Source organism: Lactuca serriola, chromosome 3 (assembly GCF_051521515.1).
Source record: "Lactuca serriola cultivar US96UC23 chromosome 3, Lser_US96UC23_V15, whole genome shotgun sequence".
Classification (NCBI taxonomy): Eukaryota; Viridiplantae; Streptophyta; class Magnoliopsida; order Asterales; family Asteraceae; genus Lactuca; species Lactuca serriola.
The window spans coordinates 5,324,745-5,343,326 of NC_136410.1; the positions used below are offsets into that span (position 1 = coordinate 5,324,745).

The window sequence follows — 18,582 nt, forward strand, 5'->3', positions numbered from 1 at the left end:
TGAGCGATTGAGACATTGAACATGTTTCTATAAATGTTTTTTTAATTTTCATTTGGATCTTTAAGACTTTAAGACTTAAGTAGTTAAGTGTCTAAAATTCAGATATGTTTGCATCAACCATCAAGAATTTATTCATATTTAATTGTTAATTTTATTTATGGAATCTGACCCACGAACCCAAATCTAACCCACAAACCCACCAACCTGTGAACCCGTATAAATAAATGGGTTTGTGGGTCATATACGAGTTTATGTTCCAAACCCGCCAACCCGTGACACGCCAACCCGTGACCTGTATATTTAAATGGGTCGTGTTTGGGTTGACATATTTTGACCCGCCAACCCGAATACGACACGATTGTCAGGCCTAATTTGTTTGATAATATTGGGTCATTTTCTACAGGGTTTTCTATGTTTTTTAGGCTTGGTCTTATTGACATAGTTTAGGTCATCATGCTCTTATATAAACCGCATTAAATATTATGTTTTTATTCTCGTTAGCGTTATTATTATGCGTGCAATCATTCTGTTATATGTCAAAATGCTTAACCCCTATCGTATTGTTCACTATATTTGGCTCAATATATAATTAGATAACAATAACGATGTTTCTTTAGAAGTCAAAGTATGTAAAATAATATTGAGTAAGGTGAAACTAAAGGGATTTTATTAACCAAATAAAGTTCATTGGTTGTACTAAAATTGAACAATAGTTGATAAAATTAAGTACATTGGTTGCTTTTCTGAAGAAGCCCCTTAAGAAATTATGCCCAGGCATGCAAATGATTGCCTCTAGTCTCTACTACATGTAGAGATTTTTATCTGGTAACCTCTGAGAAGGGATAGCCATGAGTGGGTTTCTCTTCTTCACAACAAGCCCAAATTTATCAGACAACTCATGTTCTTTATTATTTGGTAAAATCCAATTGAATGAGTGCAACAATGAAGCCAAAAGGTAAAGCAACATCTTCTCACCCAAGGGAACTCCAGGACAACCTCTTCTACCAGATCCAAATGGGAGAAAGTTGGTATTGTATCCGCTGTAATCATATTTGTTTCTTCCATCAGCCATTAAAAATCTATTAGGATCGAATTCTAGAGGATTTTCCCAATACTGAGGATCCCTATGTATTGCCCAGACATTTAAATAGACATTGGAACCCTTAGGAATTGTGTATCCACCTACCTTAATGGCTGAATATATGTAATGTAGTTTTGGACTTCGCATAATCAAGAGAGGAAGTGGAGGGTGTAACCGGAATGTTTCTTTAATTACTGCATCTAAATAACGTAATTTTGGAAGATGAGATTCTTCCACAATGTTGTTTTTCCCTATAACTTGTTCTAATTCGTCTTGTACCTTTTTCATTTCATTGGGATTTTGCAGAAGCTCGGCCATTGTCCATTCTGCCATTGTTGATGTTGTGTCTGTTCCTCCGACTACAATGTCCTGTTTGAGAAAATATGGTGCATAAAAAAACAAATTAAAACCATTTTTGGATATCAAAACAAAAAAGCAGTATATATATGATAAAGATACCATGAGAAGAGCTTTGATTTCTGTCATATTGAAACCCGATGAAGTATTTTGTTGTTTAAGCTCTAGTAAAATCTGCAAGAAATCCTTTCTTCCAGCTTCATCCTTTTTAATGGCAAGTCGCTCCTCGATTATCCTCTCCAAAATCCTATCCATCGTCTTCCATTGACGTTTCATTTCTCGCTGCACCCCCTGTAAATCGAATTTCGTCAACACCGGAAAAAAGTCCGACACATTCGGTGCACCCAGAAGTTCCACTATCTTTGGAATCACTTCCCGCAATCCAACCCCAACATCATTGTTCTTTTTATCTTCAACCAAACTTTTCCCCCATATCATGCTGGTTATGACGCTGAGGGATGTGAAGAACACGATCCCACCAATGTCCACTTCAGTTCCCATTCTTTCATACACCTGCTTGATGGTTTTTCTCACTCCACCTCGCCGGAAAGATTGAGTTTCATCCAGGTTCTTGTTGCTCAGGACTTCGTACACAAACACTTTACGTAGGTTACGCCAGTATGAGTTGTTGTTAGACCAGACTATATCTTTGCCACCATAGGAGACGACCAGCCCAGCCACCGGAGGATCGCGGTTAGCAAAGATATCGTCTTGGTCATGGAGCACAGCTTTAGCTAAGTCTGAGGAGCTGAGAATGATGTAGGTCTTACTTCCGAGTTGGATTTTGAAAATGGGGCCATAACGTTGGGCCAATTTGGTGAACTCATGGTGGAAGTTGGCGCCAAGAAATGGAAGGTACCCCAGTAGCGGCAAACCACGAGGTCCCGGAGGCGACGACGATGTGGTCTTCCGTGAAATGTACCATAAAATAGTCATTAATGAAATGACTGAAAAGGTGAGGACTTCGAATGTGAACTCGTCTTTCTTGTTGGTAATTAGTTCCGACCACCATGACCACTGGCTATCGGATATCATTTTGTGAAGCTAAAGTTAATCTTGATGAATTACAAAACGAGAGATGGATATAAATCCGAATGGTTTTTTATTGCCGTTCACGAAACCATCAATTGTTCCATTTTCATTCTTCACTAAAAGTCAAGAAAATGTTACGTAGTAACAAGGATGTTTTCTAATTTTAAACAAGTATTCATCAAAGTGGTTTAAAATCTAGTTTACTTCAAACTCATTCGTTTCGAAACAATTTATTTTACCAATACGAAAGAAGCTTCTTTAAATGGTTCAGTTTTTTCTTAATCAATGGATGATATGATGTACAACCAAGATGATTACCAAAACTATACAAAACCCCAAATAATTTAGAAAGAAGAGATATAGAAAGATATTGAAAGATGAGCCGATGAATACTATATGTACAAATAAATAACCTACTCAATCATCTATATTGTCACAAGGCCGACATAAGTCAAATGAGCTATTGCATATTTATTGAATTACGAGTATTTTTGATAAAAGTAGTTCAAAGTTGAAAGCTAGTTACTAGTTGCCACTAATTACCAAATGACATTTGGTTTAGCGTGGTAACGTGTGACCCTCTCAAATGAGAGATTATGAATTCAAGTTTCTTTAGGAAGCATATGTAATATTTAGGAGTAAATTAATTTGTTGTTTAAAAAGAATTATCACTACTTGAAATGCTAGAAGAGTATAGCTTTTATTCGTAATATAATAAATATTGTTTTAGGATCAAAAGTTAAATTATGGTCCACTTTATAATAAATAAATAAATAAAAAGTAATACAAAGTATAATAACATTAAAAATGATAAACTAAATGTAAGTTTTATAATTATTTTCTACAAGTTCTCATAATTTAGAATCGATTCCTAACATGTTTTTATAAAAACAAAAAATATATTTTTCCACTGTTGCAACCGATAAAACCAATGCTAACTTTACTAATCTATAGATTTTTAAAGGAAAAAAATTAATGCATCTTGGTTTCCATTCACTATTTTTGTTATTTAGATATACTCCTATTATTTTAAGACACGTCGTTTGTTATGTTTATGGAATATGTTTGGATATTTTTGGTTTCGTTTCATTATGTTTGTTATTTAGATATATTTTTTTAAGACATGTGTTTGTTATGTATATGGAATATGTTTGGATATTCTTTATACTATTGTTGAAGGTGATTCTAAAGCCGTCCGACGCATGTCAACCGTTTAAACTCCACTTTCTTTCAATCTCCACAGTAATAACTCAAAATCTGAGGTTGTAGCCCGTTTTAAGCTCCTCCCCACGTTCCTCACCACCTATCGTTTTCTCCTCCCACGTTCAACAGGTTTTTAGTTTCCTTCCAAAGACTCCTTTGATCATCATGATATGGAGGCGGGTAACTACCCTAACCACGACCTAGAAATCGGACCTATATAATGATCCGACTATGTTTAATGTTTCTATCTTTCACTCAGTGTATTGACTTGCTTCATTTGATGTCAACGTTTATGGATTCAAGTTCGGCTGAAAATTGTTCGGCTAAGCTAACTTTATCGACTTATGCTTAAATTTTCAATGTTTCAATGAGTTTCTTCAATTAATTCTTTTTGTGCACAATTATCGATAAAGAATTTCGTCTAAATAGTCTTCAACTAAGGTAAAATCTTTACAGTTAGTTATCTCTATGTTTTAAATATTATCCTATGTCTAAAAATCCTCATGAATAACAATTATCCTCATAATATTCTGTAATGTTCGGATACTGTTCAATGTTTCAATGCTACACTCAGTCCGGTTCCTTCAATTTCTTGATTTGATTCCGTCATATGAACACTTTTGGCTACAATTTCGTCTGAAAAGTCTTAAACAAAGGTAAATTCTTTAAAATTAGTTTGTTGTTATCAATTTCATTTTTGTTTAAAGAATGTCATTCTTTGTGGGACTGATAAGCGGCCTTATAGTGGGATAACACTCTTTGTTGTATTCGTTTGATCCAGGAATGGTCAATTGATGATGCGTACTGCAGACACGCACAAGAAAAAGAGGCGCAAACATGGAGATTTTGTTGATGCCTTAATCGCTTTTGAAGATGCATATGGGAACTGAAGTGGATATCAACCAAGGGTATGAACTGATTTTATTCCTTATTTTCTGTCCCTTGAGGACAGTTTATTTTCATTTTTTTCAATGTATTGAAGAGATGGAGAGAAGCGTGGATGTTACATGTGCAATTATTTTGTCCACCAAGTGTTTGATGAAAGTCCATATTTGTTTACTTATTATATTGTTCCAAATTGATGTTATTTACTGGCTTCTATGTATGTATTTGTGTGTACATGCTCTTAGAAAAATATGGTTGATATAAAAAGGTGTGAGTTTGTGTTATTTTTGTTCTTTCAGTAAATTATGTCATTCTTTAATGGAATAATTTTGAAGCCTGTTCATGGTATTTTCGAAGCTTGTGCCTCTTGGTAATCCTTTCAAATGCATTTCTTGCTTGTCACTTTGCTTCATCACTGTTTTACTCATTTGTGATTCAAGGTTCTTCTTCTTATCTTAAATTAATCTCAGCCACTGACGAACAAAAGGTGCCCCTTTTCTCTTATGTAAATAAAATTTTAATAATTTCTTACCTTTTGCCAAATTAACCTTTTGGTCTTTTCATATGATGTTGTTCTTCTACTACTATCTACTCACGGGCCTAATGCAAAATAATATGAGTTATATATGATTATGAAATAAATAAATAGAAACGGATATGATTTTTTTCCTAATACTTGAGGAAGGTCAAGGAGCCGCAGTCTCAGACCAAGGTTTGAAACAAATGTATTTTTGACAATTCTACCCTTGTATTAGAGTTAGTTATCGATATATCTTTGAATATGTTACCATCTTCTATCACCACAAAATCACAGAGAAAAACAACAAAAAACCACCAGTTACTACTTCTTATTAGATTATTGTTGGGATTTAGTGTTGCGTCATTGTGTTCTAATTAATAGTCCATTTATGTAAACGGGCTTGGGCTTGTCCACCTGTCTTTATTTATTAGGGTTATAGTATTTAAGGTGCATGCATGCACCATGTTTTGTAATCTTAGAAATAGTCTTATAACCCTACACGCCTACAGTAGCAATTCTTCATCGAGTTCTTCTAAAGCGTGACTTTGAATCATTAAGCATATTTTGATCCATTGTTGTCTTCTTGTTTTCTATTACCTGTTTGAATCTTTCAATCTTTAGAGATTTGATCTCAACAATTGGTATCAGAGCAGGAGACTATGTAATCTATATGCATCTCTTCTGTTAAAAGAAGCTTTTAGGGTTTCCGCCATTATTAGATCTCGTTTCAGCCGTTATTGTTAGTTCAACTGTTGACGCTGATCTTGATCGTGATATTACCCTAATCTTGTTTACACATCTGGTTTATACAGGTTTTGTTCGATATATAAACATGCATTCCGAAGACTCTCACGTTAATTTGATAAATCTATCAAGTGGCATTGGATCCACAACCATGATTCCAATCTTGCTCCCAAGTGAATATGAAGTGTGGGCGTTGCATTTTGAAGACTATGCTCTTGGTATAGAAGACAATGGCTATTTGATCTAGGAAGCCATCACTGTTGGGGAGTTTGTTCATACTGGAACCAAGAGAGTTATTAAAACTCAGAAAGATTATAACAAGCTTCTTCTTGAAGTAAATGATGTTCTACAAGATGAGAAAGAAAAGTTAATTAGAAATGTCAGGGCTATGAGAATTATTATGTTTGCCCTACCACCAGACACCTTTTGTTTGGTTAGCTCATATGATACAACAAAAGGTATCTGGGGCTTAAGGAACTGTATTCTACTGACACTGATTTGGAGCATTCTACTTAGACTCAACTGCTTTCGGAGTTTGGTGCAGTTGTGAAAAAGCCTAAAGAAAGTCTGGAACAATCTGTTAATCGCTATAATAATCTTCTCGGTAGGATGATGAAGCATATGATTGGACGAGAACTCATCGAGCAAAAGTTCACGTTCATGAATGGACTTAGACCTGAGTGGAAGGCTATAGTTTCAACCGTAAAAGAACATGAGTAGTTCAAGAACTACTCGTTGGCAATACTAGTTGGAATTCTCAAATCACATGAAGCTGAAGTGACGAAAGAAGCAAAGATTGTTTTTGGAATGGGTTCACTTGCTCTCATCACAAAAGGTAAGAAGGTTGAAGAAGATGATGATTCAGAGTTTGAGTTTTCTGATTGTGAACTGTCTAAAGAAGAGTTTGCAATGATGGTGTCCAACCCAAAAAGGTTCGCAAAAGGAACTTCAACAATAATAAGAACCGAAAATGGCAGGGAAGCTACAACTCTGAGAAAGTGAAAGAGGAGAATGCAAGCAATTCTCAGAAAGAAAAAGAAAAGAAGGAGAAGAAGGTCGTGGGTGACTCCGGCTATGACTGCAATTATTTTCATGGTAAAAACCACTTAGCCAATGATTGCATGTTGTGAAGGCTAAATGAGAAGAAGGAAGGAGAAGATGACGAAGCATACCATCTCAGAAAGTTGGAGGAGATTAAGAAGAAAAAGAGTGCTAATAACACCATGCCTGCTTTGATTGTGCAGGAAAATTATGCTAAGAATAAATTAGGAGGGGTTGAGGTCTGGTCAACCGATTCAGAAGATGAAAAGATAAATGATTAAAAAAACTGAATCAATCATCTGTATTAAAGTAAATGGCCATTTACCCTTCTATCAACTGGAAAAGGGAACCTGTTTATTTGAGAAATGTTAAAAATAATAATACAAATTCAAATATATATAAAATCAACAAATTATTAATAATTTAAATTAAACAATAGTATTAGTCTAGCTTCACATATAATTTAAAGGTTGGTTAAATCTAATTTCTATACTTTTGTTTGATTTATCTGATCAAATTGTAAATGAGTTTTTATTTTGTAAATTTTATAGAAATGTTGCCCTCACTATATTATAGCTTTTTCACTTGGTTGTGTGGGTTGTTTTTGTTATACTTTTGTTTGAGGGCTATTAATTATCTTTGATTGTTGATTTTAAGGTGGACAATTTTTTCATCCACAATCCAAACCAAAAGGGAACAATTATTTATTTAATGGAACTTTTACAGGTCCACCTCTAACCTTATTTGATGGGAATTCTCTTAGCCTTCGTTAATCTAACTATAAAGGCATCTAAACGATGTGAGTTTATTAGCTTCTATTATTGTAAGTGCGTCACTTATTCTTCCTAAGCTAAAGTGTTACAATTCGTTTGGTTCTTTTTGGAAAATATAATCTCAATTTACATTTATGGAAGGAAATTGTTAAATCGTATTTGGGGAGATTTAGCAGAATAGAAAATTAAACTATGATAACTTTAACATATTAATTGTTACACGATTACATGAATTGTGATCGAAGGGTTTTATGAATTTGATTTTCAGTTTATTTCATGTTTGCTAATAAACTTTTTTTTATTGTTAGGGACCGGTGAGAAGACTTCTTTTCTATATTTCCTCCATCAACAACATGATCATATTAATTTAAAATAAAGATGCTATAGTTACAGTTAACCTATTAAATTTTGTAAAAAACTTAATGATTGCAAATCTATTAATAATGATTACTAATTTTTATAATTTGGATGTTATTTTACTTTGCGAACCGTGGTTTCCACGGGTTATAACCTAGTATATATATATATATATATATATATATATATATATATATATATATATAATCATTGAGTTCGTGTAACCGAAATCATGTGTAAGTCATTTGGTACAAATAGGTAGTAAGCAATAAAATCTCTTTATGGAGTTCTCCTATAAACATAACCGATCATTGTAATCATATGAACAACGTGAAATATTATGTTCCTATTCTCGCTAGCATTATTATTTTGCATGATATAGTTATGTTATTTGTAAAAATGCTTAAACCGCAACATATCCTTCAATATATTTGATTCATTATGTAATTATATGTAGATATTTCATTATAATTCAAAGTATGTAAAAGCACCGTCTAAACTAAACAAGTAAACATGTTTAATTTAATAACCACAACAAATTCATCAAGTGGTTTTTATTAAAATTTGAACAGGGGTCGACAAAATTAAGTACTCCCTCCGTCCCAAAATAATAGTCCACAGACAAAAAGCACACAGTTTAAGAAAACATTAATTACCATTAACTTTATTAAAGAAAAAGACAGTCTTACCTTGCATTTAATTCTATGGTAGTTGCATTTAATTTTATGGTAATTTAACCAATAATGAGGGGTATTATGGTAAAAGACATATTTATTTTTAGAAGTAGACAATTATTTTTGAACAAACCAAAAAGGAAACATAGACTATTAATATGGGACGGAGGGAGTACATTGGTTGCTTTTCTGAAGAAGCCCCTTAAGAAATTATGCCCAGGCATGCAAATGATTGCCTCTAGTCTCTACTACATGTAGAGATTTTTATCTGGTAACCTCTGAGAAGGGATAGCCATGAGTGGGTTTCTCTTCTTCACAACAAGCCCAAATTTATCAGACAACTCATGTTCTTTATTATTTGGTAAAATCCAATTGAATGAGTGCAACAATGAAGCCAAAAGGTAAAGCAACATCTTCTCACCCAAGGGAACTCCAGGACAACCTCTTCTACCAGATCCAAATGGGAGAAAGTTGGTATTGTATCCGCTGTAATCATATTTGTTTCTTCCATCAGCCATTAAAAATCTATTAGGATCGAATTCTAGAGGATTTTCCCAATACTGAGGATCCCTATGTATTGCCCAGACATTTAAATAGACATTGGAACCCTTAGGAATTGTGTATCCACCTACCTTAATGGCTGAATATATGTAATGTAGTTTTGGACTTCGCATAATCAAGAGAGGAAGTGGAGGGTGTAACCGGAATGTTTCTTTAATTACTGCATCTAAATAACGTAATTTTGGAAGATGAGATTCTTCCACAATGTTGTTTTTCCCTATAACTTGTTCTAATTCGTCTTGTACCTTTTTCATTTCATTGGGATTTTGCAGAAGCTCGGCCATTGTCCATTCTGCCATTGTTGATGTTGTGTCTGTTCCTCCGACTACAATGTCCTGTTTGAGAAAATATGGTGCATAAAAAAACAAATTAAAACCATTTTTGGATATCAAAACAAAAAAGCAGTATATATATGATAAAGATACCATGAGAAGAGCTTTGATTTCTGTCATATTGAAACCCGATGAAGTATTTTGTTGTTTAAGCTCTAGTAAAATCTGCAAGAAATCCTTTCTTCCAGCTTCATCCTTTTTAATGGCAAGTCGCTCCTCGATTATCCTCTCCAAAATCCTATCCATCGTCTTCCATTGACGTTTCATTTCTCGCTGCACCCCCTGTAAATCGAATTTCGTCAACACCGGAAAAAAGTCCGACACATTCGGTGCACCCAGAAGTTCCACTATCTTTGGAATCACTTCCCGCAATCCAACCCCAACATCATTGTTCTTTTTATCTTCAACCAAACTTTTCCCCCATATCATGCTGGTTATGACGCTGAGGGATGTGAAGAACACGATCCCACCAATGTCCACTTCAGTTCCCATTCTTTCATACACCTGCTTGATGGTTTTTCTCACTCCACCTCGCCGGAAAGATTGAGTTTCATCCAGGTTCTTGTTGCTCAGGACTTCGTACACAAACACTTTACGTAGGTTACGCCAGTATGAGTTGTTGTTAGACCAGACTATATCTTTGCCACCATAGGAGACGACCAGCCCAGCCACCGGAGGATCGCGGTTAGCAAAGATATCGTCTTGGTCATGGAGCACAGCTTTAGCTAAGTCTGAGGAGCTGAGAATGATGTAGGTCTTACTTCCGAGTTGGATTTTGAAAATGGGGCCATAACGTTGGGCCAATTTGGTGAACTCATGGTGGAAGTTGGCGCCAAGAAATGGAAGGTACCCCAGTAGCGGCAAACCACGAGGTCCCGGAGGCGACGACGATGTGGTCTTCCGTGAAATGTACCATAAAATAGTCATTAATGAAATGACTGAAAAGGTGAGGACTTCGAATGTGAACTCGTCTTTCTTGTTGGTAATTAGTTCCGACCACCATGACCACTGGGTATCTGATAGCATTTTGTGAAGCTACCAAAGTGAATCACAATTAATCTTGACGAAATATAAAACTAGACAGATGGATATAAATAGGAATGGTTTATATAAGTGGTGGATAAACAAAGTATAACCAGGGTCCATCTTATCTAAAAAATTAAACAAAACGAGACATATGAATATTTACACAAAAAAGGAAAAACTTTGCTAAAGCCAAGAAAATGTTACGTAGACTATAAATAGATGATATGACGTGCAACCAAGGTGACCCTAAATAATTTTGAAAGAGAAATATTGAAAGATATGAAAAGATGAACTCATGAATATGTACAAATAAATAAGCAACAAATCTGCGTCAAAATAAGTCAAATGAATTGTTGCACTAGTCAATTATTTATTTTTATTTTTTGGTAAAGGGGGTCCGTTAAATTTTATTAATGAAAAAAAATAGATACAAGGACACTGACATTCCCCACCTATAGAAAACAAAAGGCCTTGGGATAGACCCTAGTTACTAGTTGCCGCTAGTTGAAATGTCAAAAAAAACTATTCGGTTGGTGGGTGTGGGCTTGGCGAGGGTCTCGGCATCATCGACGCAAACCTGGTCGACCCCTCGGCTCGACATCAAAGTTAATATATGCCGAGTATTGTTGACCAATGGGAAGATGGGGTAGCCGGCAAAGGCTATTTTCATTTAATTTTTTTTTAGAAAAAAAAACCTTCTATAAATACTACAACTTCAAACCATCTTAACTCATAACATCAACTTAACTCAAATACACTCTCTCAAAATGACTTCTTCGTCATCTTCATCGGGCATGTTTGATGCCTTGCTTGAAACGACTATAGAAGTTATTCAGGAGGCGGAGCATATGATCGAACGACTACAAGACGAAAATGCGGAGAATGCACGTCGGAGGAAGAGAAGATACATATAACGATTTCGTGAGACGGCTAATGATCGACTCATGCAAGACTACTTTGTGGATGGCGCCAACTTTATAGGATATTATTTTCTTCGTCGGTTCTGTATGCATAAATATTTGTTTTTGCGTATAGTCAACGACGTCACGGCAGCGTGTCTATTTTTTCAACAACGTCGCAATGCTAGAGGTACAATTGGTTTTTACTTTTATACAAAAATGCACCGCTGCACTTTGTCAATTAGCGTATGCCACTTGCCCCGATGCACTATAGGAGAACCTTAGGATGTTCGGACATATTGCACGAACTAGCATTCACAAATTTTGCAAGTATGTCATGAGATTATATGGTCCACGATATCTACACGAACTTACTTGTAATGACATCCAACAATTGTATACTCATCACTCAAATGTGCACGACTTTCGTAGAATGTTAGGAAGCCTAGATTGCCTCCACTACGCATGGGGTTGTTGTTCGAATGCCCATAAAGGGCAATACACCCGAGGTGATCATGGTTATCCAACCGTTATACTTGAAGCGGTGGCGTCATAGAATATGTGGATTTGGCATGCATTATTTGGCTCAGTTGGCTCCTTTAATGAAATCAATGTTCTAAACATGTCTCCGTTACTTGATGACATGTACAAAGGGGCTACACCAGACTCTTCTTTTCAAGTAGCTAGAACATCGTATAGGAACGAGTATTATCTGGCGGATGGGATCTATCTGGAGTGTGCTTGTTTTGTGAAGTCGTTGTCTTGTCCAAATGATCGGAAGAGGTTGAAGTTTAAGAGAGCTTAAGAGCGAGCGAGAAATGATGTTGAACGAGCATTTGAAGATTTGAAAAAACGTTGGCATATCCTTAAATATCCCGCGCCGTATTTGGAGGAGAAGAAAATGAGCGAGGTGATGTATACTTGTATCATATTGCATAATATGATTCTCGAAGACGAAGTAAATGCAATATGTGAGTATAACGAAAACGATATCGTTTCACCGACACAAGCTTTTGAGGTTGGAAGCGTGGAGTACATGTCGAGGAGGGCACTAGTTAATGATGTTGAGACACATCAAGTTCTTCGTAGGGACTTGAGGGAACATATTTAAAACGTCAATCACATCGATCTTAACACGGAACCGATCGACGATTTGGAAGGTCGATTTTCCGATGAAGATGTTCTTTAGGTCTATCTAAGTTTGGTAATTTTAGTTTGTATGTTTTTAATTTTAAATTCTATTTTTTTTTTTGTGTGTGTTTGTTGTTATTTTGAATTTCTATGTTTTTATTTGAAGATTAATGAATTTTTAGTTTTTAAAAATTGTTATGTTTGAAAGATTTATTTTGTATATTTAAAAAAATAAATAAATAATAGCATGACAAGTATGAGAACTCGCACATACCAAATGACAACTTTTGGTAAGAATATGGCAAGTGTGATGTGACGTCTACGTAGACCATAACAAGTGTGACACGACACCCACCAACTTAGCTACTTTTATTTGTACAAAATCAACCTCTTATCATATGAAAAGTTAATTAGGATCTATTATATAGTAAATAAATAAATAAATAATAAAAAATAGAATAACATTAAAATGTAAAACTAAATGTTATTTTTGCAATTGTTATTGAGGTCTCATAATTTGGAATCAATTTCTATCATGTTTAACTTTGATAAATTCTTCTTTTTCCACCGTACAAATTATACAATTATTTAACAACTTGTCCAGAAATTCGACTCAACAAACTTCATCACGGAAAAAACATTTCTCTACTGTTGCTACTGCACAAAACGAATTTCAACTTCACTAACCTACAAATTTTTAAAAGCGAAAATTAATGCATCTTTGTTTCCATTCATTATGTTTGTTATTTAAATATTTTTTTGAAGACACGTGTTTGTTATGTTTATGGAATATGTTTGGATATTTTGTAGATTTATACTCATTATATTTGTGGTTGAAATTGTAACACATGATTGGGTGATTGGGTTTTAACTGTCACTGTCGACGGATTATGAAGGAATTTCGGCACTAATTTGCCTGGAATTCAATTATTTCAAGTGGAAATCCATCCCAAATTTCACAAAGACAGTCACAAAAAATTAGATTTCGTTGGTAATATGTCAAAAACCATTCCGTTGGCAATCCAACACAAATAGTATCTCAAAATGTATCCGATCGTAGTTTGTTTCAAAACGAATCCATAACAAAATTTACCAATGTTAGTATGTCACTCACTAACTGATATTCTTGTCAGTAAACTATGATCACATCGGGGCACTTGGGACAGATTGCCTACGTTGGAAATATAATGCCCCCTGTTTTCTAGTAACTAGATTATAACCCGCGTTAAACGCGGGGAACATACAAAAAAAATATAAATCGTTGAATGTCATATATGTGGACAACTTTTTATATTAAAAAGAATTGGATGCATTAATGGGTTAAAATGAATTTTTTTCAATTCTTCAATACATATATTAAACAAAATTAATATCATAAAACAAAATAAAAGATGAGTTGACGATTAAAAAATTTACCCTACATTTGATATCTTTTCCATCAGCCACTAATTAGCATGGTGAATAACATCTTTAACATGATGGTCAATCAATACAAAAGAAGCAGATTCATATTCATATTGAACACGAATTACGATCATCGCCGTAAAATTATAAAATGACACTTTAATGGACAATGAAATAAAATTGGAAACATTCAAATATAGATTAATGGCACAAGAACTTTACAAACGTAAAATTATGAACTTACTTGCTATAAATATCAGAAACTCCACCACAACAATCACAAGTAAATGGTTCAACATTAGTATCACCATCATTCTTAGTTACTTTTTTTGAATAGTCACGACAATAAAAAGAATACCAGCATTCGTCTAAATCAAAACTGATGACAGTAACAATGATGGACAAACCAATTTCCTATTTCAAAAAAAAAAAATTAAAAAATATATAAAAAAATTCATACATATATTCATTATCATACTATTTTGAATTCTTTGATTTCAAATTCTATAATTATGAAAGGTAAATACAAATTACTTGATTTTAAAAAGGAATGAACCATATTTATGTTTTGACAATTATTTTAACATTTATTTCACTTCAATACATTCCAATTAAAAATTTCAGTCACCATTAATAAGTTTTCAACTTCCCAAACGTAGTCAACTTAATTTAGTTAATATTAATTTTATTTTATTTTATTATGGCATCATCAAAATGATCCAATTATTAAAATTAATTAAGCAAACAAAATTAATGGTCATGATTGTTGAATGTGATGTCATCAAGTTTATCCTTTAATATATATAGACACTAAACCCTTTGAGAAGGTACTCTATTTTTACTTTTGTTTATTTTTTTTCATTCGATCCAAACACTTAATCCAATTCAATTAACACAGAACTACTTAAATTGAATTTTACTTCATCTAATCCAAACATAGAATCCAATCCAAACACACACACGCACACACTCACAAACACACACACACACATACAGAGAGAGAGAGAGAGGGAGAGAGAGAGTGTATGTGAGAATAGAAAATCCGTTTATCAAAAACTCACTAATAAGCCACTGATACATATATTGAACACCTAAACTATAATCAAATGTAAGAAATTAATCAATAAATCAAAAAAAATGTTAGCCTTATGAAGCTGGTATTCGAACGTGATGCTGCAAAGTCCTGATTTCATGAAATTGTGATAACAACTAAATGAGATTATACTTATACATAATTTTGAAAAAAGATTTTGGAAAGCATATGAAGAAATTAATATTATGATTCATATCATACTATTTTGAATTCTTTGATTTCAAATTCTATAATTATGAAAGATATATACAAATTACTTGATTTTAAAAAGGAAGGAACCATATTTATGTTTTGACAAATATGTTGACATTTATTTCACTTCAATACATTCCAATTAAAAGTTTCAGTCACCATTAATAAGTTTTCAATTTTTCCTAAAGTAGTCAAATTAATTTAGTTAATATTAATTTTATTTTATTTTATGATGAGATCATCAAAATAATCCAATGGTTGAAATTAATCAATGAAACACAATGAATGGTCCTGATTGTTGAAGGTGATGTCACCATGTTTCTCTTTTAATATATATTAGATTATAACATGCGTTAAACACGAGGGAACACATGAAAAAAGTATAACTCGTTGAAGAACATATTTGTAGACAAATTTTTATGTAAAAAAGAATTGGATGCATTAATGGGTTAAAATGAATTTATTCAATTCTTTAATACATATATTAAAAAAAATATCATAAAACAAAATAAGACACGAGTTGACGATTAAAAAAATTAACGGTACCTTTGATATTTTTTCCATTGGCCACTTATTACCCTGGTGAATAACATTTTTAACATGACGGTCAAACAATACAAAAGAAGTAGACCCAGTTTCATATTGAACACGAATTACGACCCCTACCCTAAAAATTATAAAATGATACTTTAATGGACAATGAAATAAAATTGGAAACATTCGAATATAGATTAATGACACAAGAATTTTACAAATGTAAAATTATGAACTTACTTGATGTAAACATCAGAAACTCCACCACAACCATCACAATTAAATGGTTCAGTATTGGTATCATCATCATTCTTACTTAATTTTTTTGAACAGTCACAACAATAAAAAGAATATCAGTCTTCGTTTAAATCAAAACCGATGACAGTAGCAATGATGGACAAACTAATTTCCTATTTTATAAAAAAATTTAAAAATATATAAAAAAAATCCATATATATATATATATATATATATATATATATATATATATATATATATTCATTGTGTTACGCGCTATAAACTTATAAAATTAATGGAAAAATATTAATACTGTTAAGTATACCTTATTGTAATCTGGAATATCATCAATGTTCTTGATTGGAAAACGGATGTAGTAATCTTCTGTCTTGGCCACAACAGTATTAGTGTTAAGTTGTGTAGTACGAATGGAAGACTCAACATTCAAATCCATATCAACAATACTACATATAAGAAGAAAAAAATGAAGAATTTAAACAATATAAATAATTAATGATTAAGAATAAGGAAAAACAAACTTTAAACTATTAATTAATGATAAAAGCCGTATGTTTTTTTGAATTTTGAAATGTAAGACATGTCATCATTAATATGCAATCTTGACCGAAACAAACACTTACCCACTTGAGGCTGACCTGGAAATAACAATTAAAGTTATAAATTAATTTATCTTAAAAATAAAATATTAATGTAATGACATGAACATTTATAATGAAAAAAATATTCTTACCACCCCAAGTTTTGAGATTTGCTATACGTAGGATGATGATAACACCTGCATTATCATTTTGATGTAAACAAATCATTTTACAGCAAGTATGTATAATAAAGCAATATCAAAAGTATATTGCCTTTTTTTTACCTTTGGACAAAAAACCATATGCTGATTGAGAAACACAAACACAAACATATATTAAAGAAATATATGAATCATTCCCAAAAAAGTAGTTTTTATTGCAAGGGTAAATAAGTCATTTTGAAGAAATAATATATGTAGACACTAAACTTCTTGAGAAGGTACTCCACTTTTACTTTTCTTTATTTCTATTTTCATCCGATCCAAACACATAATCAAATCCAAACACAAAACTAATTAAACTGAATTTTACATCATCAAATACAATCACATAATCTAATCCAAACACACACACATACACAAACACACACAACAAAAGTAAATAGGTCATTTTACAACAAGTATGTATAATACTGCAATATCAAAATTACATTTGCCTTTTTTTACCTTTGGACAAAAATGCGTATGCTGATTGAGAAACACGTACACACACACACACACACACACACACATATATATATATATATATATATATATATATATATATATATATATATATATTAAAGAATATACAAATATTTCCAATTAAAAGTAGTTTTTACAGCAAGAATATACTAAACATATACTTTTTTTACCTTTGGATTGCTTGTCAAAAACTCACTAATAAGCCATTGATACATATACTTAACACATAAACTATAATCAAATGTAAGAAATTAATCAGTAAATCAACAAAAATTGCTAACCTTATGAAGCTATTATTCGAATGTGATGCTGCAAAGTCCAGATTTCACGAAATTATGATAACAACTAAATGAGATTATACTTACACATAATTTTGAACAACAATTTTGGAAAGGATATGAAGAAATTAATATTGTGACTCATATCATATTATTTTGAATTCTTTGATTTCAAATTCTATAATTATGAAAGGTATATACAAATTAGTTGATTTTAAAAAGAAAGGAACCATATTTATGTTTTGACAATTATGTTGACGTTTATTTCACTTCAATAGATTCCAATTAAAATTTTCAGTCGCCATTAATAAGTTTTCAACTTTCCAAACGTAGTCAGCTTAATTTAATTAATATTAATTGTATTTTATTTTATGATAACATCATCAAAATGATCTGATGGTTGAAATTAATCAAGGAAACACAATGAATGACCCTGATTGTTGAAAGTGATGTCTTCAAGTTTCTCTTTTAATATATAGACACTAAACCCTTCTGGAAGCTACTATATTTTTACTTTTCTTTATTTATTTTTTTATCCAATCCAAACACATAATCCAATCCAATTAACACATAACCAACTAAACTAAATTTTACTTAATCCAATCCAAACACACACATAGAGAGAGAGAGAGAGAATAGAAAATCTGTTTATCAAAAACCCATTAATATGCCATTGATATATATCCTGAACACATAAACTATAATCAGAAGTAAGAAATTAATAAGTAAATCAAAAAAATTGCTAACCTTATGAAGCTGGTATTCGAACGTGATGCTGTAAAGTCCAAATTTCACGAAATTGTGATAACAACTGAATGAGAATATATATATATATACTTAACATAATTTTGTACAACTATTTTGGAAAGGATATGAAGAAATAAATACTGTGATTCATATCACACTATTTTGAATTCTTTGATTTCAAATTCTATAATTATGAAAG

At 32.5% G+C, this 18,582-nt stretch overlaps 1 protein-coding gene, 1 long non-coding RNA gene and 1 pseudogene across 3 annotated transcripts; 1 reads left to right on the forward strand and 2 right to left on the reverse strand.

The window, feature by feature from the left end:
• Positions 1-654: 654 nt before the first annotated feature.
• On the reverse strand, positions 655-2,473 carry LOC145094979 (geraniol 8-hydroxylase pseudogene; annotated as a pseudogene). The gene is made up of 2 exons (XR_013703675.1): positions 1,541-2,473; positions 655-1,450 (listed from the first exon to the last, which is right to left on the reverse strand). The product of XR_013703675.1 is annotated as a geraniol 8-hydroxylase pseudogene (transcript).
• Positions 2,474-3,589: 1,116 nt separating this feature from the next.
• Positions 3,590-4,842, forward strand: LOC145091359 (uncharacterized). The gene is made up of 2 exons (XR_013702139.1): positions 3,590-4,329; positions 4,455-4,842. It is a non-coding gene; the product is annotated as an uncharacterized LOC145091359 (long non-coding RNA).
• Positions 4,843-8,746: 3,904 nt separating this feature from the next.
• On the reverse strand, positions 8,747-10,713 carry LOC145091360 (geraniol 8-hydroxylase-like). Its single transcript, XM_079029058.1, has 2 exons — positions 9,654-10,713; positions 8,747-9,563 (listed from the first exon to the last, which is right to left on the reverse strand). Exons 1-2 carry the CDS (start codon positions 10,584-10,586, stop codon positions 8,916-8,918), a joined length of 1,581 nt encoding a protein of 526 aa, XP_078885184.1. The 5' UTR covers positions 10,587-10,713; the 3' UTR covers positions 8,747-8,915.
• Between the last annotated feature and the right edge of the window lie 7,869 nt (positions 10,714-18,582).

Bases quoted from the DNA above. Each gene is read 5' to 3' on its own strand.
- LOC145091360 (XM_079029058.1), bottom strand. From the start codon at position 10,586: ATGCTATCAGATACCCAGTGGTCATGGTGGTCGGAACTAATTACCAAC. The intron at 9,564-9,653 runs GTATCTTTATCA...TTTCTCAAACAG, and splicing joins AAATCAAAGCTCTTCTCATG to GACATTGTAGTCGGAGGAAC.